General features: G+C 40.4%; 1 protein-coding gene across 5 annotated transcripts in view; it reads left to right on the plus strand.

Annotated features, from left to right (window-relative positions):
- The window catches only part of cdc42bpab (CDC42 binding protein kinase alpha (DMPK-like) b), an 85216-nt gene that overhangs the window by 27640 nt on the left and 30331 nt on the right, over window positions 1–27245 (plus strand). For all 5 annotated transcript variants that reach the window (XM_062436646.1, XM_062436649.1, XM_062436648.1 and 2 more), the window contains exons 2-5: window positions 9492–9583; window positions 15952–16035; window positions 17795–17890; window positions 19135–19283. In XM_062436646.1, coding sequence (XP_062292630.1) covers window positions 9492–9583; window positions 15952–16035; window positions 17795–17890; window positions 19135–19283 — 421 coding nt within the window. The remainder of the gene's footprint in view (window positions 1–9491; window positions 9584–15951; window positions 16036–17794; window positions 17891–19134; window positions 19284–27245) is intronic.

Genomic DNA, 27245 nt, shown 5'->3' on the forward strand with positions numbered 1-27245 from the left:
CTCTCTCTCTTTCTCTCTCTTTCTCCCTCTCTCGCTCCGTCCTGCCCAGTGTCACGATTTTCTCCCACGAGCTCAAACTTGATCGCTTTTTCCGTTCCTTCTCCATCCCCGTCTCTGTTTCTCATGGTTTTTATCCCACAATTATGTTCCCTAATTCCTCAAATTCAGACAAGAAGCGGACATTGGCATCGAGTGAAGAGCACTTACACAACTGTCCGACCGTTACCTCACACTACCTCCAACCTCCTGTAAAACTATCAGTGCTCTCAGAATCAGCTGATGTAAGACAGAAACACCACCAAAAAAAACACACAAATACATTTCATGCAGGTTAAAGGAATAGGATAAAACTGTTTCTAATCACAGAAACTTTATATAGTCACAGAAAAACTGAAAAGCTCCTGTATGTGATGGATCAGGAGCTGTAAATGCTGTATTTCATTACATGTAGAGATTGGGAGATTAGTTGAAGTAATGCTTCACTACAGTTTGTATGAAAGAGAGAAAAGTTTTGCCATTAATGCAATTCAATTCAACTCAATGGGCTTTATTGCCATGAAAGTTATCAGAACAGTGTTGCCAAAGCAGTACAATACAAAGTAACAATAATATGAACATTAACACAACATTAAGATTGATTATATATCAATTTAGGTATATGGAGAATATATCCTATTCATGTCTCATACATTCACTGATGCTGCTCAGCGTGGCTCCTTTCTTCATGTCGACTTATTCTTTCCCGCACTGATTCACTGTCTGCTGAACTGTCGCCAAATCTCCCAGGAAATGCAAAAAAACCCACCAGGCAATATGTGAACACTTAGAGATACATGACTCAAATGTAGCATGCACAAGTAAGCAGTACTCCAGGATGTAATATAGACACACAGACACAGCAGAGTTAGGGAAGGTTACTTACTGCTGCAACTAGTGCTATTTTCATTATCTATTAATCTGTTAGTTATTGTGTATAAAATGTCATAAAATAGTGAAAAATGCTTCACACAGCTCAAGGTGACATCCTCGATTGTCTGACAGGTCATAACCCAAAGATATTTGGTTTATTATCAAAAAGCACTAACGAGACCAGGAAAGTTTGAAAGTTTTGACATTTTCCTTGCTAATAAATTACCAAAAATGATTAGTAGATTATTAAAATATTTGGCAACTATGTGATTAATCGCTGCAGTTCAAAGTGTAATGTGTGTACCTGCCGTAAGCTGTTCCCAAGTGAGTCTTTATTAAAGATGGAAGTTTTTATTTGTTTGAACTTGTCTTATGACACACTGTATATGGACGCTAAGCTGTTCATGAACTCTGCAGCTTATCACACACGTCTGCTCCGGGACATTTTGTGAAAGTATAAGACTGACTGCATGTGTCAGGTGACTGTGTGTGTTTGTTTTTCTGAAATATTGACACTGAAGTGGTGGGTGTGACCCTTTTTGTACTGAAAAACAGAACACACACGTGACAATCCTCTAACAGCTAGAATACTTAAAATACAGTACAGTGCTGCTTATAATAGTTTATTTTTTACTTTCACAATCCTTAAGATGATATAGGACAAGAAAATGTATGCAAGTTTTTGAAGATAAGTCAATGATTTATACTGATATAATAAAACCAACGAACTCACACTTCATCACAATAAAAGCACTAAAATTTAAAGACCTGGTTCGACTTCAAAACTACTCAAATCATGTATAGAGTTAAACATCAAAGTGTGGTTTCAGATGAGGGAAAGTAAACATGATCTCTGAGTAATATCCATATAACAAAAAAAACAACAATTAATTAGAGAGAACAAATTCAAAACTTAATCATATCTACAGCACAGGGAGTTGATCTATATAAACTGTAATGAGGAAATGAAGATCACTAAATAAATTAAAACAAATCTATAAAAAATCATATATTGGACAAATATAGAAGGGATGAACAAATAGGTGGGCTGGAATGATATGATTTATACAGGTTACTGTTTACTTAAAAAATAAACATTGAAAAATAACTCGTTCAGTCATTTCATCACTAAGAAGTCATGTAGTCACACCCAGCATTGAGTCACACACACACACCATACACATGTAATACATGTAAAAATACTTGTTACACATACACACGCTGAGACAAATTTCACATGAACACACCCTCGAGACATAGCATGTAAGAAACCCAGACTGAGCGTATCATTTGTGGGCCGGCTGCTAAGTGAACACACTTGCCTGCTGTTACCATGTTTCACACACGCACGCACACACAAAAAAATGGCTTTGACTTCTCTTGTTGGTATGGAGCAAGATGGGCCTGATAAGCACTCAGCATTTTGGGTTAAACCAGTCTGGCTGTGTGGATTAGCTGGCGTCACTCATGTTTTTCCAGTTTCACTGCATCCTAAAGGCCTACTGCTGAACACGTGTGTGTGTGTGTGTGTGTGTGTGTGTGTGTGTGTGTGTGTGTGTGTGTGTGTGTGTGTGTGTGTGTGTGTGTGTGTGTGTGTGTGTGTGTGTGTGTGTGTGTGTGTGTGTGTGTGTGTGTGTGTGTGTGTGTGTGTGTGTGTGTGTGTGTGTGTGTGTGTGTGTGTGTGTTTCTGCATAGTGCAGACTGTGAGTATATGTGTATCCTCTTGTGTTTTAAGCACACACACATGTGGGTATGCGCTCACAGTGCGGATGGAGGGATGTCTTTTTCCCACAAAGAAAACAGTGCATTAACGTGACTGACGTGTCGTCTTTTTCCAATCTTGGCTCACTCGTCCGACACATTGCAAAACCCCCTGAAAAGACAAAGAGCCTCAGTCATGCTAAAGCTTTGGAGAGTCACCTTGCATTGCCAGGGGTTCCTACCACACCTTGTCTTAGCAACCGTTGCTATGTTGGTATGTTTAGGTGTACCTGTATATTTAGTTAGTGAGTTAAGATGTATGACCAAACTGTATGGTATTTGTCAGTGTGTTGTAAAAAAAGGGATGCATCATGTCGTTATGAATCCATCGTAGCTACAGCAAAGACACATTGATCCCTGCGTAAATGTTACTGAGCTTAGAGAGGATTGAAATTAACTTTGTGACTCACCTGCCAAAGGAAACTGGTAGATAAATATACTACTACTATTTTTTAATACATACTGTAGTCAGCCTCTTGAAACGTTTATCTCCAAACCAACATTTATGACAAAACGTTCTGTTTTTTATGTGCTTCATCATCAGTGGGTTTTGTTTTTAAAGGTTGGCTTTACTCCTCGTACATGTCGCCACATCTTAGGGTTAAATCCTGTTTCTACTACTACTATTAAGACTACTACTACTGCTACTACTTCTGCCACTACTTCTACTACCTCTACTACTGCTACTGTTACTTCAACTACTTCTAATAGTACTACTAATTCTACTACTACTACTTCTGCCTGTACTTCTACTACTGTTGCTACTACTAATGCTACTGCTACTACTACTACTTCTGCCTGTACTTCTACTACTGTTGCTACTACTAATGCTACTACTACTACTACTACTTCGACCACTACTTTTACTACTACTACTAAATATAAGAACACTACTTCTTACCTTCTACCTCTGCTACCACTACTACTCTTAAGTTACAAGATGCTTCACATAATACAACATACAGCATGTAAACAGAATATCATACCAAAAAACACAATAAAAAACAAACAATGGGTCAAGCATAAATAGAAGAGACAAATATAAAACGCATTAAACAAGCTATTTAATTAACGGTAGCTGGCAACAGACTGGCGGCAAGTCACAGACTGGCGGCAAGTCACAGTCTGGCGGGGAGCTGCTGATGTCTCATACTGTAAACTATGAAACTAAGAGCTCTGTAGTTTGGCAGCACTGTTTAGATGTACATAAAAAAACAACACATATGCATGCCTACACTGTAGGGACAAACAAACATGAGTAATTTCCTCCAAACCAGATATTTTTTTAACATGTCTACTTTGGTATAAACATTTACGCGCCAGTGTGGTGGACAACCTTCTGAGATTTCCTCGTCAAATGGAAAATCTACCCACATTTTGCGTTGGCGGGTGTTAATTTCAGACCCTTGAAGGCAAGTAGGGTGTTTTTTTTAGAGGTTGACCCTGCTTACTTGAAATATGGGCGAGCACACAATTGAATTCCTTTTATAAATTACAGGCCAGAATAACAGTTTAATAGCTGCTGTGTGCTTCAATAAAACACCTGCTGCTGCTGCTGCTGTTGAAGTGATGGCTGATGATTTTCTTCTTCTCCAGAAAAGCAATTTATATAATCTGTTTGGTTGCGGTGTTACTACCAAGGCCGGAGAAAGACAGCAATTATGTGTCAGATGTAGATTTAGGGAACTAGATCTCTCGCTCCGTGTGTGTGTGTGTGTGTGTGTGTGTGTGTGTGTATATATATGTGTGTGTGTGTGCATACTTGTATGTGTCTATATTTGTATGTGTGCTTTGTTGTGGACAGGGCCTGTGGGCTCCTGGCTCAGAGATGAAAGACATTTCTCATGTGGCTGGTTTAGTGGAGCTCCTGAGTCAGCGTGCAGCTACTAATCAGTGTTTTCTCCCTCTCTCAGCCAGCCCCCCACACTGCTCCCCCCCCTCACTCACTCACTCTCCGGCCTCCCCCGCCACCCTGCTCGCTCCCGACTCGTATCATTTTAAGAATTCAACGTGTATTTTAGCCTTCCGACGAACGCGGCCATCGACTGACCCGACGAGTGTCAGATCAGTTAAAGATGAAGAATGGAGACAGCTCAGACAACTTCTTCCCGACAGCTCTGGCTTTCGTAGTTGAACATCGAGTATAAACACTTTAGAATCAGGATGACAGTTGAACAGGAAGCAACAGCAGCGTCAAAAAAAAAAAGAAAGAAAAAAAGATGAGTTAGTGTTACTCTTAAAGGACAGTTAGTGCGAATACAGCTGCATTGCTTGTGTGCACTGTGCTGAATTAATGGATCTGCCCTCCTCTTGAGATAATAGCATTTATCGACCTGGCTGTCGTCAGTGAAGAGCGTCGATATGAGCTACCTGCAGGCGTATAGATCCTCTACTGCAGTTTGCTTAGCAAGGCTTCATTAATGTATTTAAGACATTTTGGCTATTAAAATAAAATCCCTAAGCTCATGACAAAAAGTGAAGAATTTAACACTTTGAATAAAAACATTTAAAAAAAACATCTTTTCTAATTCATGTTGCAGCTATTTCAAAGCACGTGAAACTTAACCCTTGCATACTTTCTTAATGTGAACCACAGTATGCAAAAATGGAAATAAAATGCATCATTCTTCAGTTTTTGTGCAGCTGATACACATGTTTATATATGCAAATGCAGTTTGACCTGTGTTTATTAAAGAAAATCAGCATTAAAATGTTGCATTCATCTTATTCTATAAAATGTTTTCCAAGACAATAAAATAGTGATTGTGAATGTTTCTAATCAAACAGAAAGATTAATTAAACATTAATGACTGATGGGAAATTTATAAATGTGTATTGGTGTAGAGACTAATTATGAGTCAGAATATGAACAATATGTAAGGGTTAAAATGATGTGGACTTTTTTTTAATGTGTTTTAATGACCAAAATGAAAAAAAATCATGAACCCATTAGATGAGATAAAACACAAGAATCCAGTTATAAACAATTAATGTGTGACAAACTCGTTTGAGAACAGTGTTTTTTCTTCTTCTTTATTCTGAAGACATCAAACGGCTTCATTTAGTGGATTTTAATCTCTCGCTTTAATCGTGCTGCTCCGGCGCGATTTTGCGTGGCTTTGATATACGAATAAAATACGAATCCAAAGGGGATTTGGTTGTGACATATTATCTTTATCCTTGCATACATGCATGTCAGGTTGGATATGGTGGCTTAAAGACAGAGCGCTGGCAGAGATACAGTTGAAAAAAAGGATGATGGGATGTGCGGCAGGAAGCAGCAGCCAAGAACCTGTGGATTAGCCTGTCCTAAATGAAAGATGTTAGCGTTGACACACTTCCTTATTGAACTAACTTCTCTCAGTATCTCACATGCACAGAGATCAAGTCTTTCATGGATTTAAAATGTTTTTTTGGTTGATTTTGTGCTTTAAATTAAACTTAAAAGTGCATTTTCCCATCTGTCTGTACTGTAGAGGAGGCTGTTGGGAGGTGATGTGTTATTTTTAAGACACAATCTCATTTATTTTGGCAGGTCAGGATCATTTTCTGTCTCTGGATTTGTATTTGAGTTTGGAAATTGTACTAGATAGATACTAAATAAAGAAGAGGAAGAAACGGTACACAAGAAAGCCTTTTGAGAAATGCTCGTTCACTTCTGTGTCACAGCCGTGTTTGTTATGATTTCTACAAACTTGTGGTGATATCCTGTTCCCTTTTAAAGTCTCTCACCACGCCTAATACACCAGAGTTGATCGCCAACTTGATATAACTTTAATTTTCCTGGTCCACTCTGCTCTGTATTGGGTATAAAGGAAAGTTAATAGTGACTTGAGTAGTTTTCCCACATTATGTGTTCTCAGGCTTACTGACTGGGATGAATAAAGGCTGATTCATGCTTGTTTGCTCGACTTTTTTGATAAATATCGCTCAATACTTTCCTTTCCTTTCATGTTGCGCACCTGGAAAATTTTGGTATGTTGAGAACACCGTCGTACTTTGCCATGCAGTGTGATCGGGCAGCCAAAATACATCGGGCATGGACGCAGCAGAGCGCGTCTATTATAATCAGCTAAAGTGACTGCATTGACTACAGTAGCAGAGAGCTTCCATGCACGAGTCCCATTGTTGCTTATTTTTCTCTCTCTCTACACGTAAACAGGTAAAAAAACGAGTACAAACTGTTTAAAAGTCATTAAAATAAACATCTCATTGCACATTAAAATCAATCAAAGTGTATCAATAATCTTGTAGTTAAATCAATCTGGTTAATTAATTCAGCACTAATTAATATAAGTTAATATAACCTATATGCTTCCATAACCTACTGCATTGACACTCAATATGAATGCAGTGATGGAGACGGAGGTGATGTAGCAGGTATAAAACCCCCCACTCCGCCCCACCTATGTGATGCTGTTACTAACGTTGCCATGGAGACTGTAGTTTTCACTGAACTTCCTTATTGATATTTTGGACTGTAAGTTTAGATAACTTGTAACATCTTTGTTTGTTAGCCCCGTACTGGGTGATATATTGTAACCGAACAAGCCGGCTGGAGGATAGCATCTGGTTACCATGGAGACGACCGAAGGATAAATTGGAAACGTCACTTGACTATTTGATTTTATGTTGAGTGACCTACCATTTAGACCCATATTTATTCAAAAATATAAATACTGTTGCATTGTTCACATTTAAAATAGTTCATGTTTTTGCTCCATAAATGAGAAGTGTAAACTCTCTCAGCTCTCTGAAAGCTTCATTAAGGATTAATCTTGATTGTTGTGCAGAAATCTGGTTGAGACTAATAATGAGGGGATACTGTGAAGAGTCGGAATATGAACAGTATGTGAGGGTTAAATCAGCCTGGAGTAGATAGTAGATAATGGTTTTTTGTTTGTTCAGGGTCTAGTAGTAAGGTGCGCCAGGACATGGCACTTCTCTACCCCCCTACTCCCAGAGTCACCACAGGCCAGGCCAGCTGTCAGCGGAGTCAGGAGGAGGGAGCGTTAGTGAGAGGTTGCGGAGTTATGATTGTCCTGTTTGTTTTATTTCAGCAGGCATTTCCCTTTTTCTCACAGTGGGCGAAAAAAGTCCCTCAACAGCTAAAGCTTCTGTAAAAGTCACGGCATCCAGATGAGTTTAACATCATGTTTGACCAGTGAGGGGTCGTAGACAGGTCTTAAGAGTGTCAGACTGGCTGGTGGTCCACGTGCACACACATGCACACACACACACACACACACACACACACACACACACACACATACACACACATACAGCAGAAGCCAAAAAAAGGGAGATGTTTGTATAGCAGATGGAGATTTTTGTGTTTTGTTAACCAAAGGAGCTTCTGTTTGTAAAAGTCAAACATCTGTGTGTATTTGTATATGAACGCTCGCTTCTTTGTGTACTAATTATGCTTAAGCCATGCTGTCAAAAAACAAAAACATGGGTGTCGGCTAGTAAAAGTAAAACTGGGGAGTGTAATATAAATATTTTGTTTATCAGAAAAATCAGTGTATCTGTGTAACCAATACGCTGACCTTGGTGAACTCGCGGCCAATCCAGGTTATCCAAGGCCTGCTGAGATCATGTAAACCAGGAAGTGGTTGAATAGCTCTTCACAAATGAGGGAAATGCTGACTTTGTAGATGGGATCTCTGTCTAGCTTTGTGAGAGGACGCCGGCACAGAACCTTACAGATCCCTCCCAAGTTCCCCCACCCACCACCACCACCACCAGGAGCCATAACCACAGGCACAACAATAGCTAGCTTTATCATTCAGCCTCTGTGTGTCCGGTGTCATGTGCTATAAAGAACCAGGTGGTCACTCATACTCTGATAAGCCTTTCATGACTTATAGAGGGGGGGAATTGTGTTTTTGACATACGCTTGTGCTATAGAATAAGAGCATATTTTTACATCTGAGAGCTGTAAAAATCCTTTTTTCCATTAACCTGAAATGTGATGACTTCCCCTAATGTGACCCACAGTATACAAAGAACTACATTTTTGTAGTATGTTCGACCCATATTTATCCAAAACTTCAAAAATGATCATTCAAAAAATGTTCATTCTCCACATTCAATATAATTAAAGTTTTGTTCTTCTGTTTTATGTAACATTGGGCCATAATATTGTTTTTTTAATATAGATTTTTATCATAAAAACTAAACTCTTTCTGTACTCTAAAAGCTTTATTAAGGATTAATCATGTTTATCTGTGACTCATGGGGTCTTTACTTGTTTCAGAAGTTCAGAATATGAACAGTATGTGAGGGTTAAATGCCTGAACTTTTTTTATTCAAGTTCACTAACATCTGTGCAGTGGTGATTGTCTTTTTGCTGACATGAGGAAAATGTAAATTGATAGTCAGGAAGTTTATCAGCCGCGGTTGAGACTGCTGATAAAATTCCAGCTGGTTAATACAAACTCTAAACCAACTTCAACTCAATGCGGATACTCTTGTCTATCTGCTCATTATTAAACTAACAGCTTTTCCTTTTTTTTCTCGTCTAACTTTCCAACAAACTGAAGATTTTTCTCTTTTTCTCCAGAAATTGCAAAACCGGGTTCTGATAAACCTCATGTTATCAATGTAATTTACTGGATGATGGTTTTGCACAATCGCCTCGCTTAAAATATTTGCTGTACTCCCCCCCCCCCATAATGAAGCCTAAAAATGTAACAATGTCTCCTGATATCGACACAGGCGCTCTTTATTAATCTGCCTTTAATGTGCTGAAGATATAGTGAGTCAGATTTAACTTTTAATAACCTTGACCCTCTATCTCCTCTCCTTCCTCTCTACAGCCAAACCCTTCACCTCCAAAGTGAAGCAGATGCGGCTGCACAAAGACGACTTCGAGATCCTGAAGGTGATTGGACGAGGAGCCTTCGGAGAGGTAAAACACTTTCTGCATCGCCATGCAAAAAAATCCCATTACCATACAAGCTGAGAACCTACAATTTGGTTTTTCCCCCTCTCTTCTTTTTTTTCCCTTTACTCTTTTGTTCAGAAAACAGGTGTTCTAGGTTAGTTTGAAGCATTTCTACCTTTTCTTTTTTTTCTCTTCTTTTTTTTTTTTACATGCATCATCTGCAGTGCATGTTTTTTGTCTACTTGTCTGTTTCGACAGGAGGAATCTCAAAATCTGAACCTTCCTTGAGGCAGAAGTGTTTTTTTTTTTTTTTGCAATATGATCCTGGGGACATTACCTGCTAGTTAAAGACTGTTCTCTTGCACCCTTATACATTAGTACCTGAGCTATAAAGAGTTTGATAGTGTGGAGCACTTTCCTCTACATTCCTGTAGCACTGCATAATACTAGTCTGTGCTACACGAGCATGACTCTACTTGCAGTTTGAACAAAACCTCTTAATTCTCCTTTCACACTTAACCCGTGAACAGCAAAGCAAATTAGTGCTCCAGCGAACCTGTTTGATGCGGGTTTACGTGTTTTGGTTTTTTAATTTTTTTAAATTTGTTTTTTATTTTTATTTTTTATGTGTGCCTGCAGGGAGGTTGAAATTTGTCACTGGGTTTCAGGTAATGATGTCAAAGCTGGGGAATGTTGGAGGGACAGGTATTGTGATCCTTCGCCAAGAAGACATTTACATAATGTCAATGTCCTGCAAAAAAAAAAAGAGGTGGGGTTTTCAGCACTGATTTGATCATTTGCTGCCTTGTAACACATCTCCAAACATGTCATCTCTGAAACTGTTTGAACACATCTGTACAAACAAGTTAGTGAATTCCTTCTGACAGAGAGAAGACAGGCGGAGAGAGAGAGAGAGAGAGAGAGAGAGAGAGAGAGAGAAAGAGGGGGAGACAGAAAAAAGAAAGAAATCCCATAAGTGATAGATTGATGGATGGAGATAGATTTGAACACACCTGCCTGCATGTAGCTGCACTACCAGCACAAAATACTAAATGGTCTCACTTGAGCCACTGCATAGGACTGCTGGTATGTGCATGTGTGAGTCATGTGTCTATGTGTGTGTGTGTGTGTGTGTGTGTGTGTGTGTGTGTGTGTGTGTGTGTGTGTGTGTGTGTGTGTGTGTGTGTGTGTGTGTGTGTGTGTGTGTGTGTGTGTGTGTGTGTGTGTGTGTGTGTGTGTGTGTTTCGGGTATGTGCTCAGTGATGTGGTGTGACCCATGAATGGTGCTACCTTGTGGTAAAATTCCACTCTGCCCTTTTCACTAAGCCAGCTGTGCAAGTACGAGTTTTACATGACAGAAGAATTAAATTATGCGGACAAACAGCATCGCCAATCCCATGTCTTCACTTTTTTTTTTGTAATCACCTGATATAGATATACTCAGTGTATTGTGTTGTAGTTTAAATGTTACCGTCACGGTGTAATAAACAGAAATAAGGAAGTATGGTAAATAACGTCTTTGTCACACAGGCAACAAGATCAGTTTATGTCCAAAGTAAGACGTCATGTTAGCCTACACTAGACTGCAGCTGGCCGTCTGGTTAGATTAAGTCTCATGTATTTCTTCTTTGCTCACTTTAAAGATTAATCAGATTAAAGTAGCACTTCTTGAATCTGCAGCAGGATTTTGGTCTTATGTATGTGACACAAATCCACAAATTTATGAGCTCCTCTGTCTTAATATGGATAAAATTCTCTATTATCATATCTGTCATTTTAGTATATACAATGTATATATTATATTAGAGAGTTAAAAATTCTGATATTGGCCTATAATTTTATATATATAAAGAATAAATAATAAAACACAAACAAAAAACACCAATCAATCAGTCAAATCACAACAAAAGTCATCTCAAGGCACTTTACAACATAGAGCAGGTCTAGACCTTTCTCTTTAATTTAATTTAAAGAGACCCACCATTCCCACATGAGCAACCAATTGGCGACATGTACATGAATGTATATATTAAACTTGAATTAAGAAAAAGTATCAAATATACATAATATGGTGGCTATAAAACTTTTTAAAAATTGGTGTATATCGAACAACATATGTGCCGATACCATTAAATCTGTGATAGACTGATGATTGCAGATAATATCAGCTGACCGTTATATCGGTCTGGCTCTAGTATATATCGTCATATCACCCACCTGTACGCAAAGTCTTATTAAGAACATGTGAGTTTAGGTTAAATTAAATAAACAACCAACTACCAGCACTGTTCTAAACTCTAGTTTTTCCTTATGGCTGGTGTCAGAAATCCAACCTCAGGTGACGTTCCAGTTGATTTTCGAGTACAAACGGACAAACCAATAGCCGTGGAGTTAAATTGTGGATAGCGTAGGCATCATTTTGACAAAGAAGAATCATTTGTGGAATAAATAAGACACTACCTCTGGTTCTTCTGCATTCAAATTGATCATTTTTTAAACAAAAAATTGTGAGTTTGTCAGTGTGTATAAGGGAGCAGTGCTAAACCAGTGGAGTCTTCCTTTTAAGAAAAGTGAACTTAGAGATGTGGGAACAGAGAGTCTCAGACAAGCTGACTAAGAGAGTTAAAAAAAAAAAAAAAAAAGATATGGAGGCTGCAGACAGAGACGGAGATAAAGACAGACACAGACGCAGGAAAACAGGAGTAAGGACAAAGTGTTTGAGTCAGAGAGAGAGGGGGGCTGGAGAGAGGAGAGAGCTTGAGTGCAGATTGTTTTGATTTCATCCTCCTATTGTCAGCAGCGGGGCAGAGAAATGGCGCGGGTGCGTGTTGTTGTGGAGCTCGTCGGATGAATGGAGCAGTGTGTGCTGGCCCTGCTGTCTATGAGAACGCTCCCCCATTTAGGACTCAACAACACTCAACACAAACAGGGGCCAAACGATGCTCGGGCCTGGTGCAGGTCAGCGGTTAGAGGATGTAGGCTATGTCACGACAGTAAAGTGTAAAACAAATATTAGTGTGCAGCTTGTTGCATTGCTCTAAGAAAAAACCCGACTTGTGGTTACATGCATGCTCCTGACTGATAAATCCAAATTTGAAGACGCATTTAAAACTTAAGCTAACAAATCATCTTCAGTGGCTGCACTGACCCAGATCAGCCTCATTGGACAAAAAATGAGTAGCACCTCTACCAAAAAGTAAGAATAATAAGAAAAGTCAGCAAAAGACATTTGGGGTGTTTTTACAGCTGTCAAATGTCAAAACGGGTCAAATTTGACCCAAACAGTATGTAAGGGTTAAAAAAAACAACACACACCTACAATTTTATTCATGAATACAGACAGATAGACGCACGCAAACTGTACTCTCAACCTCAGCCTCGCTTTGGCCCCGCAGTCGACCGCAGGCCTGAGAAGGAGGACAAGATGAAGGAAGGAACAGTAGAGAGAAGAAAGGAGAGATGAGATGAGGAAGGAGGAGGGGGCAGGGGCAGGGGCAAAAACAGCCAGGCGTTGCCAAGAACAGTGTGCTCCCCTCTCCTCTCCTCTCTCTTCTCTTCCTCCTCTGTTCCTCCTCTCTGGTGAGGGATCACTAGGGGAAATCCAAACACTGCAGGAATGTTATCATTGTATTGCATTAGCAGCATTCCCCAGCTCATTTAATAGACTACAGACCCCTCTGTTGCATGGGCGCCTGTGTTTGTTTCACTCCTCATCCCCTCATGTGTGTGTGTGTGGAGTTCACTTACAAATTCCTGCCTCTGTGTTTATATGTTGCATTTTTTAAATACATATTTTGAAGCATCTTGTCTATTTTTCTGCAATCAAGAGGCTCAAAATTAAAAGCTGATTTCTAGACAAATATACACATTTATTAAATCAGTTTTTCATGACCTCGTTTTCTTCGGGTTGTCAGCTCAGCTCTGCAAAAGCCGTTTGTCACAGCAGCTCATACGAGCTCCTTTTTTGGTTAAATGTGAAGCCAGAGCTGAGGAAGTTTATCTTGGTAATGTTCAGCAATTATCAGCGAAGGGAAAGTTGGCAGTTGGCTGTGTTGTTAAGGAGGCACAAGAGGGTATTAGAAACACAAAGAAGAAAGGGGGCAGTGAAGCAGTGTAAGGTGGTAAAAAAAAGAGAGATATTAACCTCTCTGAGATTGTGTTAAGTAATCGCTCACATTGTGATTAGTTAACACTGTGTAATATTGTGGATAAGAGCAGGGAGAGTAGCACTAGTAGCTTGTAAGATCTCCACTATTAACCTAATTATTCAAGTCAGTGTGTGTGGTCTAAAGTGATAAAATGATCCGAGTGGGAATTAAAATAAATTTAGCTGCAATTTTTTGTGGCTTATTATCCTTTAAAAAAAAAAAATTAACATGGCTCAACCACAGTTAGGGATCAGCAACTCCTTTCCAAACTCTCATATCTGTCCACATCTGTCTATTCACCATTGATTTGTGGCCATTTTGAAGTCATTGGATGCAGTGATCAAAGGTTTTTTTAATTCTTTTTTTCCCTCCTCACACAGCAGATTTTAACTTGGAAGCATGAATAATATTTAAGTGTCCAGCAGCTGTGTGAGGCTGTGTGTGTGTGTGTGTGTGTGTGTGTGTGTGTGTGTGTGTGTGTGTGTGTGTGTGTGTGTGTGTGTGTGTGTGTGTGTGTGTGTGTGTGTGTGTGTGTGTGTGTGTGTGTGTGTGTGTGTGTGTGTGTGTGTGTGTGTGTGTGTGTGTGAAAGAGGAGGAGTGTGATCCAGATATCTCCAGTCACTTCCTGTCCCTCCTCCCTCTTCTTCCCTCCTCCCTCCTTACTATCCTTTCCTCTCTACCTTCTATTCTTTCCTTCTTCTTCTCCTTATTTGTCCTCTCTCTGCTTCATCCTTTCCTTTTTCTCACTGACCTCATCCTATTTCAGCTCACAACTCATCTTTCTTTATCCACTCCTCCACCCTGAATCCTTCCTGCATCTTTCCTCTACCTCCTCCTCTTCTTCTTCCACGTCTCCTCCTCTTCTTGTTGTTTGCCATTGTTTAGTTCAGGGTTTAGTTTGATTCATGATTTCCTTCTGTTTTATCCTTCAACTTTATTGGCTTCAAAGGACAAAGCGTGTCAGATATTGTGTAAAGTACTTTTTTAAATGATTTTAGCACAGAGGTGACAGCAGAGAAATAGAGAGAGCTGGCGACTGATATGTAATAAAGGTCCCTGGTTACAGATTCGAACCTTGAACCGGTTTCTTATTGGCTCAAATTCAAATTCAGCCTTTATTGGCATGAAAGATCAGAAATCTATGTTACCAAAGGAGTACAGATGATTACTCATCCTGCCAATCACCTCTTCACTCTGCTGCCTTCGGGGAGGTGTTACAGGTCTATGTTAGAGCCGCGCTTCCAGACTAATGAACAGTTTCTACCCATGTGCAATTAAGGAAGTGGTCTCTATCAAACAACACTACGCAATAATTCATGCTACATGCAATATTCTCCTGCTGGAGTGTGCAATACAATATAATGTGCAAAATTATTATTCATTTGTTTATTTATTAATTTATTAATTCTACATTCGAGTCAAGGTTAATTGTGTTCTTTTTCAATCTTTTTTATCTTTTAATTGGTAATTATTTGTTCTTTTATATGCCACTGAAAAGGAGAAGCACTGAAATGTTGTTGTACAGTTACTGTTCAGTGACAATAAACATATTCTATACCATTCTATTCTAACATTGACAGATGATTACAAATTAATATACAGTAGGCAAATATCAACAAACATATCAGATACAATATGTAATGACTTTTATGTGCTTGTAACTTGTAACAATTATTATTTTGTTAGCTATATTTTGCTTTCCAAATTGCATAATAATTGTTTGTGGAACTGTGAAACATCATACTAATAACAATAATAAATGTATTTAGTATTGTAGCTTTCACAGAAATAAAATTCAAAGTACTTCTTTGTGAACACAAAACTTGAAAACACCATTAAAAACATGCAAACTTAAAAAAATATATAAAGGCAATAAAAATATACAATCAATGCGAAAGAGGCAAGAAGAACAATGAAAACCAGATTAAAACAAAAAAAAGACCATAAAAATGTAAAAGCAAAAAATGCAGGCAAACAGAGTGGACCTCAAAAGAAAACACACAAGGGAAACAAGCACTAAAACATTTTAATTAGGTTCAGTTGCTGTTTAAAAGCTCACATAATCACACATGAATATAATATTTGTGCAGCTCTGGTTCCAGTTGCCTCGGGACAAAGATGTAACTCTTTCCAATGTTATAATAACATTCATAATTTCCTTTTGCTCTTTTTTTTAACATGCTTCTCATTTTGTTGTCGGCTGTTAAACAAATGATTAATCCGTATCTTCTCCTCTGTGTGCAGGTTGCAGTGGTAAAGGTGAAAAACACAGACAAGGTGTTCGCTATGAAGATTCTCAACAAATGGGAGATGCTGAAGCGAGCCGAGGTGAGCATCACTCCAGCACTGGTGTCAGATACTTTACCAGTGCTGCAGTATTAAAAGAAAATATTAATAATGAGTCATTTACAAACACTGTCAAGAAGAAACCACATGCCTGGGTTATCCAGCCTCAGATCAGGCCTTCATTGATAGATGCTCACACAACATGTCGCTGCCTGAGCTGCAGGAGCTGCCGCTGCATGTTTTTCTCATCGACCTCTTCCTGACAGTCTGACATTCCTGTTGGTCCCCTGGGTCTTCAATCTTCATGCCTCATACGTCATAGGCCAAAACCGCTCCCTGCTGTGTGTATGTACAAAAGTCTGGACATGGGAAACAATGTAAAGCAGCAGATGTACTGTAAACCGTGCACACCGAGCATGTAACTGTCGTCACGGAGAGTGAACATCAAACACTCGGGGATAATTTACATGTTAACATCCAGTCGAGTTTCCTTCTTCAGACTCCGCTTCTTCCTTGTTTTTTTGGAAGTGATGCTGACTTGTATTCTCAAGTGAGTCTGCAGTATGTTTCAGTGTATTTATGTACAAATAATCGGAAATATAGTCTGAGAAACTGACAGAGAATTTATAAGAGACTTTTCATTATCTGCACTTTGGTTACATTCACAAAAGATACCTGGTCGTTAGGAGAAATCATCTTAAGGCTGAAAATCTGGAAACAGTAAAACAACCTTGTTACTGTTACACATTTGGTTATGTGAAGTTGATTAGTAATCAGATTTCCCCTCTATATATTATACTTTAATTTTCAAGAGGCTGGCATATTTTCAGTGACTGATGTGAGCAGCTTGAAGTAGTTATTTTTCTTACTTGGTTGGAGGTTTTGGACTGACAGAGCAGTGAGAGGTCTGGGTCATTTTTGAGACATCACACATTATTTAGAGTTTTAGTTTTTCAGATTTTTGGATTAAATTATTTTGGATATAAGGAGGCACTGCTACACTACTGGTCGATGACAGTTATGCTTTCTTTGTCATGCAGATTCTCTCCTAATAAAAACCCAGTTAAGGTTGGTTATACTTAAGATTTCCGTTCTGGTTAATTTGGCGACACGGGTGGTTACCGCAGTAACAGCAATCAATAATTTCTCTGGATTACATGCCTGCATTGTTTTCCTGTGAATCTCTTGTGCTTAGGTCTGCAACCTTGCACAAAAACTACTATGTAGAAATAAATTGCATGACTTGCAGACAATAAATGTGGGTTTGATTTAATGAAATTTAATGAATCTTAAGGATTATAATTTAAAGTTAATACTTGGGCGAGAAAAGAAGCTTCTTCAGGAAAAAAAACCAAGCAGGAATAGTTGGATTTCTCTTAATCCTTTTTTAGTCCAATTAAGAAAACCGAGAAATCAGGTTACCGCACAAAGCCGACAACAACCAGATTACATAAATGAGCGTAAACGCACAGCGGCTGAAAGTTGTTGTTAAGTGTCCTTGAGCCAAAATCGTTAATCCTTGTCAGCTCCGAGCGAGTATGCGGTTCTGTTGAAGATCCTGACCTCTGACCTCCCGGTAGACGTGAGGGTCAGGTGATAAGAGAATGTCTTCATCATTAGTGGTGTCACGTAGTATATTACACAGATAAATAAGAAGAATGTGGGCGTTAGGATTACAAGCATTAAAAAAAAACCCATCCCAGTTTTGTTTTGTTGTTCTCGGGTTAACTACGGCACTCTAATTATACAACATTAAATTTGATAAGTGTGAAATTTATTGTTTTTTGTTTTTTTTTCTTAGACGGCGTGTTTTCGGGAGGAGCGAGACGTGTTGGTAAATGGGGACTGCCAGTGGATCACCACCCTGCACTACGCCTTCCAGGATGACAATAACCTGGTAAGATAGGAACGCCTTCTTCTTCTTCATCTTCTTCTTCTAATTCTTCTTCTATCTTCTATCTTGTTTCTTCTCCTTCTATCTTTTATCTTCGATCTTCTTCTGTATTCTTCTTGTCCTATGTTCTTCTTTCTTCTATATTCTTCTTCTTCTTCTATCTTCTTCTTCTTTCTTCATCTTCTTCTTCCATCTTCTTTGTTCTTCTTGTTCTATCTTCCTTCTTCCCTCTATCTTCTTATTAATCTTCTTCTTCATCTTCATCCATATTCCATCAAAATGTATTTCTAGAAATTGTCCTGCCAGTTTTATTTACATGTTCATTTTTTACTCCTTAAGACTCCTTTTGAGCACCACCCTCCCCTTTTACATATTTGCACATTTTAATCTTTAAACCTTTCCAAAGTACTCCCCACTGTCCCGTCCTTTACTGTTAGGCACTGCGTAGCTCCACCTGCCACTTCCTCCATTTCCCTCACCAGTTCATGTTTGAGAATACTCTACACCACCTCTGCACGATGCCTGGTGACCTGCCAGGCGCTGACCAGCACATTCATCTCTCACCGCAAAAGCACAACATGACTTAGAATTGTAGGAAATTGGGCAACAGAAGTAAGCCGTGCCAAAAGTACAAGAAAAAAAGACCAGAAGAATGGGTTTGGGGAGCTAGCTGTTTGGTATTGAGCCAAGCCCCCTTCCTCACTTTCATTGGTTGCCGAGGCCACCACCGTTTTCCCCCCTCCATCCAACCTGACAGTCTCTCCTTCTCCTTCTCCTCTTTCTCTCTCTCTCTCTCTCTCTCTCTCTCTCTCTCTCTCTCTCTCTCTCTCTCTCTCTCTCTCTCTCTCTCTCTCTCTCTCTCTCTCTCTCTCTCTCTCTCCCTGACCCTGAGTTCAAATGCCAAAACTGCTTGTCATTCCATTTTCCACATTCTCACAACAAATGCTTTACCCGAGACACTCCCCAAGGCTTTAAAAATACACCCCTCTTGCCCATCCAGTCGTCTATTTTTAGGAAAACCCCTAAAAAAGTTCAACCTCTGTGCCACATTGTAGTAATCATACAGTGAGAAAAGAAGGGAGACGAAAGATGGAGGAGGAGAGATGTTATATTTTGTCTTTCTTGTGTGACTTTCTTGTATTATTTAATAACCTCACTAACTCATGAATTATTATTATGTACTGTGCTACAACATTAATTCCCTCTCCTTTTCTCTTTCTCTATTTTTTATTCCTTTATTCCTCCAGTACCTGGTGATGGACTACTATGTGGGTGGTGACCTGCTGACCCTGCTCAGTAAATTCGAGGACCGGCTGCCAGAGGAGATGGCCAAATTCTACTTGGCTGAGATGGTGCTGGCGATCGACTCCATTCACCAGCTACACTACGTCCACAGGTGAGGAGCAGGCGCTGTGTGTGTGTGTGTGTGTTTGTGTGTGTGTGTGTGTCAGGTATAAACATGTCTCTGTAATTATTTTTTGGAGACGAACAGACTGAGCAATAACACCTGATGATGGATGTTCAGCGTATTTACTTAATTCTTGCTGCGTGGGCAATTTTCCAGCCGCGGGGAGCGACTGCAGCTACATGAAAATAAATGAAAATAGTGGAGCGTGTGTTTGTGTTTGTGTATACATGTTTGTCTTCAGTCATCACTGAAGATAAGTCAGTAGCGCCGACTAATTGTACAGTATATTAGTTTGTGTTCCTCTGTGTGTTATTATATCACTCTTCAACATCCCCCCTTCATTCAGAGCTTTAGAGGATAAGCAATCCAATTTGTGCTCTATTTTTATGTAGCTGCCATGTCCGCTATGTCTCATTTTACATTCTTACATTTAAGTCCAGTTTCCAGTTACAGTCACTTTCTCTCATCTCTTACTGGATGGAAAAAAAACAACAAAACCACCTAAAAGGAGACAGTTCACAGGGCCGCGGATCTTGAAACCATTTTCCTCTCTGACGTACGTGCCGAAAGAATCCGTCGGCCAATAGAAGATGCCCTCGGGAGCAGGAAGTGCGGCCCCTGCCAGACAGGAAGTGGTCACGTCGGCATGTTAACATAATTACAGCGTCGCTTTCGTCGGGGGCTCATCACACAGCAATTTTGTCTAAAAGGAGGGGTGGAAACACGCATAAGACGAAGGGAAAGATGAGAGATAGATGGAGAACAAGGGAGGGCCGGAGAAAAGCTGGGTGGGATAACAGTCTGGGTGTGTCTGCAGATGATTTTGGAGAGGAAAGAAACGCACCCGAGACACGACAACAGAGTTATAGATGTGTACATATAAATGTATAAGTAAAGAAAAAGAGCGGGGAGCCACTAATTGCATGGTGTTATCTTGGGGGGGGCCCGTGGGTGGGGGTTGGCGGTGGCAGCGGAGACGGAGAAGCGGATGGAAATGGAAATAAGGGAACTGGGAGGAGGGGACAGCCGCTGGTTCTCTTTAAGTCCCCTCGTGGACGCTTTGGGACAGTAATGATTGGGTGTGGGAGGTGTGTGGGTGGGGGTGTGGTGCTGTTACATCCCCCCATGTACCAACCCCCCAACTCCTCCTTTTTGCTCTCTCTCTCTCTCACACACACACACACACACACACACACACACACACACACACACACACACACACACACACACACACACACACACAAACACACACACACACTCGTGGGAGATTTGCATGCTTGCCCTGTACAGGGTGGAGACGGACAGGCAGGTCCCCTGAGGAGGGTGTGTTCTGCTGGCTGGGCCCGTCTGATGAGTGTGTTAGTGTGTGTGTTTGGGTGCATTATGAGGGTGTGTGTTTATCTTGGTGATGGTGTGTGTGTCTAAGTGTGAGTTTAGTGTGTTTCCTACTCTTACGACTAAGTTAAAGGACAATGCACTTAACCCTATAATTCAAAGGTTTACGGTCCATTTATCAGATCGCCCCCCCCCCCACACTCTCACACACACACACACACACACACACACACACACACACACACACACACACACACACACACACACACACACACACACACACACACACACAACCAGCCCACTATTTGGAAATGTAAACGGGCAGGTTGTGGCTGTACATGATTTTCTTGTTCTTGTTTTTGTTTTTTTGTTTTTTTGTTTTTTTTTGGCTGGATCAGTCTTGGAGCAGCCCTCTGAGTGACTGAGTGAAGTTACACCATTGCTCGGCTGACACAGTGTTGGAGTTTCCCCATTGGCCGTTAATCTTTCAAAATGAATCAGTGCGAACAGTTTCAATTATATCCTCATGGGCCATTTACAGCCGAGTCCCTGAGAACAGTTTTGAAATAAGTTTTAAAAACACATATTTACCAACAGAAACGTTTCACAAAGAGTCTCCAAAACTGACAGGAGCACCATCCTGAGTCAGCATGGCTTGCCCATGATTGTATAAAAAAATAAGGTGTTGCTGCCGTGTTTCCGGTTTAATAGCACCTTATTTGGCAGGTGACAGGTGACGGATGTAAAGTCACACACAGCTTACGGACTGCTAGCCTAGCATGCTAATTATCCAGACATCTGCAGGTAGAAACAGATGATATTCTACTTCATTACACTTTAGCAACAAATATTACACTAAATTACCAACCATACACGGTCTAGTCATATACCAGGTTTTGACCTAGACTTATTCTCTTTGAAGTCACAATTTTAGTGGAGTGTGATAAGTTTCTTCTGGAAGAATTCTAACTAACTCTACTGTGTCCGGTGTCCAGGTCCACATCCAGGTTTTATTAATAATAATAGGTCTATTAGCACAGGTCTATTCATCAAATGTAGTGTTCATCAAGCTATGGGTCAGGAAGTAAAATAGATTGTAAGCTTGGGTTTGGTCGTTCCCCACTTTGAAGGAATTAACAATTAGTTCTTCACGAGTCAGGATCCTTGGATGCTACCTAACTTTTCATTTGAGGCGCAGCCTTATAAGGATTAGTCAATCTATATCAGTCAACAGAAAGTTAGTCAACAGCTGGGACATGTGGGGAGAGAGAGAGAGAGAGAGAGAAAGAAAGAGGGAAAGGGGTTGCAAGGAGTCAAATTATAGACATTGTTCCCAATCTGCATGCGCCTCGACCACCAGGTCACCAACTACTGTAATAAATGATAACCATTTAAGTAATCTGTCAAGCAAAACATGTAAAGCAAACACTCTCTGGTTCAAGCCTCACAAATGTGAAGATTTGATGCTTTTCTTTGTTAATATCACTGCAGATAGGTCAAATAGAGGAAGATACTCTATTGGTGGGACACAACTATTAATTTAAACCTTTACACCCTGCATTTTGGGAAGTGTTTATAGGTAATTCTCAGTATTTACTGACATTTTTTAGACTTGTTGATTTAACTGAAAACATAATATTTAATGATAGGAATATTTCACAGGGGTGGTGCAGTCCTTGTCAGCAGCTCGAGCTTTAAAAGGACTCAGAGGTATTCAAATATCATCCCAGACATGCTTTACAAGACTTTACTCCTTCAAGATGTTTATATCAGTGGCTCATATGTGCCTTTTTGCTGATTTGTGCAACTGGAATGGTTGATAAGTTTACTGTTGAATGTTGAGATCTTAAAGGGACAGCTGCCTGACAAATTTTTGTTGTCTCATAGACCAACATTGAGTTATATTATTTGGACAGCTGAGATTATGTCATTTTTGCTTACCTAAAGTGTACTTTGTCTTGTTTTGTGAAGTCGCTGACCTTGCTTCAATACCCAGCTTGTCTATAATGTATATTTACATTCCTGTTGACGCTGATGAAGTTGAAAAGAGCCCAGATGAAAGAAATGAAGAGCAAAGAGCCTCGAGGTCAACCTTCTGTCCCCCCTCGGCCAAGTCCCATGAGAGGCTGAGTGTGTCGGAGTCAGTCGCAAAGGGAGGCTCTGTGTGTGTGTGTGTGTGTGTGTGTCTTCATTTATTCAGTGGTCAGTGATCTGCGTGGCCTCCCAGAGGGGTCTGACAAACGTTTCAATAGGCCAACTCAGCATGGCTTTGTGCTGCCTAGCACCACATCTGTCTGCCCTGAGAGAGAGGGAGGGTGTGTGTGTGTGTGTGTAAAAGACACTGCTTGAGATAGGGCGATTCAGATGAAGAGATGGGGGTTGGTGCAGAATGACGGTTGCATAGGGACAGGGTTTGATTTGTTATAGCTATCAAGAGAAGAAGACTTGAGCGTCAGTACATGCAAACACATAAAATAAGATGTTAATTGTCACAATTAACATCTGTTGTGAGCAGGGTCTCACTGCTCTGGAGTGCTTTGTGTTTGTGTGAGCAGTGGTGTGTGTATCCCTATTGATTGCAGTCTCGTGTGTCTTTTAATATTGATCAGGGCCATGTGTCTCTTCATAGCTCAGTGATCCAAGAGAAAACAGCACACTCTCTCTTTGACACACAAACACACAGATCCGTTATTAATCAAAGAGCTTCATTCACAAGGTTAAAAATATTGGATGTTAGGCTAATTCTCCAATTTGATTGAATTGGACACTTATATTTTAATAGTAGGCCTGTGGTAAAGCGTGTGTGTGTGTGTGTGTGTGTGTGTGCGTGTGTGTGTGTGCGTGTGTGTGTGTGCGTGTGTGTGTGTGTGTGTGCGTGTGTGTGTGTGTGCGTGTGTGTGTGTGCGTGTATCAAGTGATGCCAGAAGTCACATAGGCAGCAGTTCCTTGAACCATTAGTTAACAAACGCTTGGCTAGAGCCATGTGGACATGCCTTGTCTGTGCAGTGTTGCTGCAGGCCACATTGTGTGTGTGTGTGTGTATGTGTGTGTATTGTGAGGTGGCGTCCAGATGGCCCTCACAGATGGATGCTGTGGTCTTAAAAGAGATTACCTCCCTCTATTCTCGTCTCTGCGCTGCTCCTTAAGACCGCAGGAGCCCTGTGACACTGTAGCCCAGTTTGTTGCACTAACTAGCCTAGCATTAGCTTAGCGCTGCCACCTCCCCAGGTCTTTCCGTGAGTCTGAGGCTACATGTGAGTCAGCTCCTGCCCTGTTAAGCACCATGTATGTTAGTTGGTAGGCGTTAAAGTGGCTGCTCTCACTAGCAGTGGGCTCATTATAGCAGTCTGAGAGAGGGATTGTTTGAGAAAAGATGAGATGTAGCAAAACGTGCTGCTGACTTTTGGTGTCTGAGAGAGAAAGAGTGGTCGGGGAGATTTGTGGTAGACAGAAAGGATGAGAGGGGAGTGGGCAGACAGGGGCTTTGCCGACAACTAAGTGGTTTATCAGCAGCAGCAGCAGCAGCAGCAAGAGCACTGCCCTCCGCTACCCCCACCATGCTTTTTGTCTAGCACACACACACACACTTACACACACACACAGACAGGAAAGGGTCAACTCACACTGTCTGCTCTTTGGCAGACCAGAAGTCTCTGGAGCAGATTAAGGCCTTCCAGCAATGGAAGCACCTTTTTATACGCACGCACGCACACGCACACGCACATACATCGTCATCCGTGCTCTCACATAGTCTAGTCCAACTGTTACGGGTGTCATTCATGATTTGTTATGCCTACACTTCCTGTCAGGGTGATCCAGATTTCTACATGCAGAAACCGTGTACCTGTCAGTGTGATGTTAAGCCTTACTAGTGATCACACGGTACTCTGTAAAGTGAGGACGAATATATTTAACAAATTAAAGATTACGTACGACAAATTAAAAATTTGATACTGTGATGTGTGACTTATTGATTTACTTAAAGGTTCTATATGTAAGAATTATGAAGCAATTTACATTTATAAATCATTTTTGTTATTGCTAACAAAATGATTTGAACCCCCCCCCCCAACTGATTTTTATGAAGTAGCACGTCGGGTCAGGTTTCAGTGGTTGACAAATGCATATGTTTGCAGATTGGGCAGTGCAGATCTCACTGGCTAGCAGCCATAGGAGCTTCTTTGTTTGTGTTTATTATGAGAAGTGTAAGAGAGGAAAAAGACATCACCTGCAATAGTCAACAGGACGCTGACTGCTGCTCACTTAATAGCCACTAGTGTCACTAATGGGAAGAAATGTTTTATTCCTACATCTAGAACCTTTAAGCTGACCATCGAGAGATTTTAACCTATGTTGCTGCAGTCTAAGCTTAGGTTGTTGGCCATGACTCTGCAGACACCATTAAAGTTTACAGTTACAGTTAAAGTGAAGATTCAGTTAACTTATGACGGCGTCCAAGATAAAATTCCTCCGAGAGACGTTAAAATGTTTGATTTAAGAAATCTTAATCCTCCATCTCCAAGTTTTACGCTCTGTGATAGTCTGACCTGGAGTTTGCATCGCACCAGTTACTTTGTGTGTTTGTGTCTGCCAACTTCATGTTACTCCAGATTGGTTGCGTGGATGTATGCACCAGGGGTACGGTATGTGGTTTGCAATCCAAAATGTTATATATACAGTACTCACTGTGGTAAGCCAATCTGGAACTCATCTGTGAGCCGTCACGCTCTTTAAAAAGATTTGTAAGTAACCCGCGATGCAAACAGTGATTCGGTAAAAGTAAGTGTCAATTTAATTATACATTTTGGAGCCCAAATTTAATGCGTCTGTACAAGTCACATCTGTGCACATGCTACTTTAATCCTTTGTTTTTTTTTATAGGCTAGAGATTTAGTGTTGTGTCTGAAGCAGAGTGATAGCTAGCCCACCCTCCCACTCAGCCCCCTGAGATGCAACTATTAACACTACTGGAAAATGACAGAGGCTACACATCTGGCTTTGAAGAGATTTCTAGCTGAAGACAGGAACATCAAAGCTGTCTTCAATCACCAAAAGAAAAAGAAAAAAAAGCTGTCCTGAAAGCTAATTTATATCAGTTGACTTTTAAAAGATGATGAAGAAAAAAAGTCCCAGAGATTTGGGCTATGGTTTTATGTCTTTATTCAGTAGTTCAGTTGAGAGAAAATGTGAAGTGGAATGTGGGAATTTTTCAACTTAAACTGATTATCTTTTTTTACATCCTGGAGCTTTTGCGCTGGCAAAAATTGATTGTTTCGCCGGGGCAGCGTTGTGACATTGATTGTCTATTAGGATGCACTGGATTTTAATCTGTGACCTCAGTGTAACTTTTACTAGAGAGTCAGCTCCGACGTTAAGTCAGTTTGAAGCCAAATCTAAAAAAATCTGCTGTATTTATTATAATCTTGTGCTTTATAGTGAAACAATGGTGCTATTTAGAGCCAAAGTCATCAGTAAATATAGAGCAAAAAGGTAATTATTGTAGCTCCAATGACTGCGATAATGTGCTGATAATGCACACGTACACATGCAGACTGTGTGCTCGCTGTTAACAAGCTCTTGAAAGCTGCAGACTTTGACCTTTTTTAATGTACTGCACCTGCAGGTTTATATCTCACCGTCATTGTTTTACACCTTAAACTACACAAGAACTTTGAGAGTAGTGCTCTACAAATATTCCTCTTTAATTGGTATTAGTATTATTATGTTACGGATGCGTTTGTACATGAATTAGAGGTGGGTGTGTGCGTGTGTGTGCTTGTGTTGGACACCAGGTTTATTATTTTAAGCAGAGCCCGCGCTCACGTCTCTGGCCAGAAATAGCACCAGCCCACTTCTGTAACCTGTGACATCAAGTGTTTGAGTTTCTGTTTATTCTGACTTGCGTGTTACACATTTTCCCCTCAACTGGTGGCTGGACACACATACATGCGTGTGTGTATGTGTGTGTTAGTGTGTGTGTTTGGGCTTTTGACCCTACTCTAGTAAAGAGATTTTTCATGTGCCCTCCAGACTGTGTGTATTGAGCCATGTCGTGGTTCAGTGTGTTGATAAGAGGGCCTCAGACACAGAGCTGGACATGGTCTGCCCTCTGGGGAAATCAGTGGAATGGTCAGACAAGGACAGAGTCTATATTTAGACACAGTGGTGGGATAGAGTGACATCTCCATTTCATACCAGTCCAGGCCAGAAAACATTAGGCATTATTTAGCATGATTTTGCCATTTTCATAACTCAATATTAACACTGACATCAGAGGATCAGTGGGGGACAAAATGGAGCAATGCACCGATTTGTTCCTCGAATCAGTCATGTAGCACAAGCCAGTAAGAGAGTCGACCTCGCTATGAGCCAGACTCTGGACTTAGACCAGGCCTGGCTTGTAACATCTAGGCCACTGATCTACATTCAGACCGCCATGTGAGCCACTTGCACCAGTAACCCAACACAAACCACCTGTCAGTGACCACCTGTTTAACATGCTGGAAGACTTCCTGCAACATATTCTACTGTAGTTTCTTAAATAAAGCAGACAGCTGTAAAATAAAGTTTCAAATAATTCAAAACTAATACATCTTTATGCAGAGTATTTTAGCT

Source organism: Scomber scombrus, chromosome 17, assembly GCF_963691925.1.
Source record: "Scomber scombrus chromosome 17, fScoSco1.1, whole genome shotgun sequence".
NCBI classification, from domain to species: Eukaryota; Metazoa; Chordata; class Actinopteri; order Scombriformes; family Scombridae; genus Scomber; species Scomber scombrus.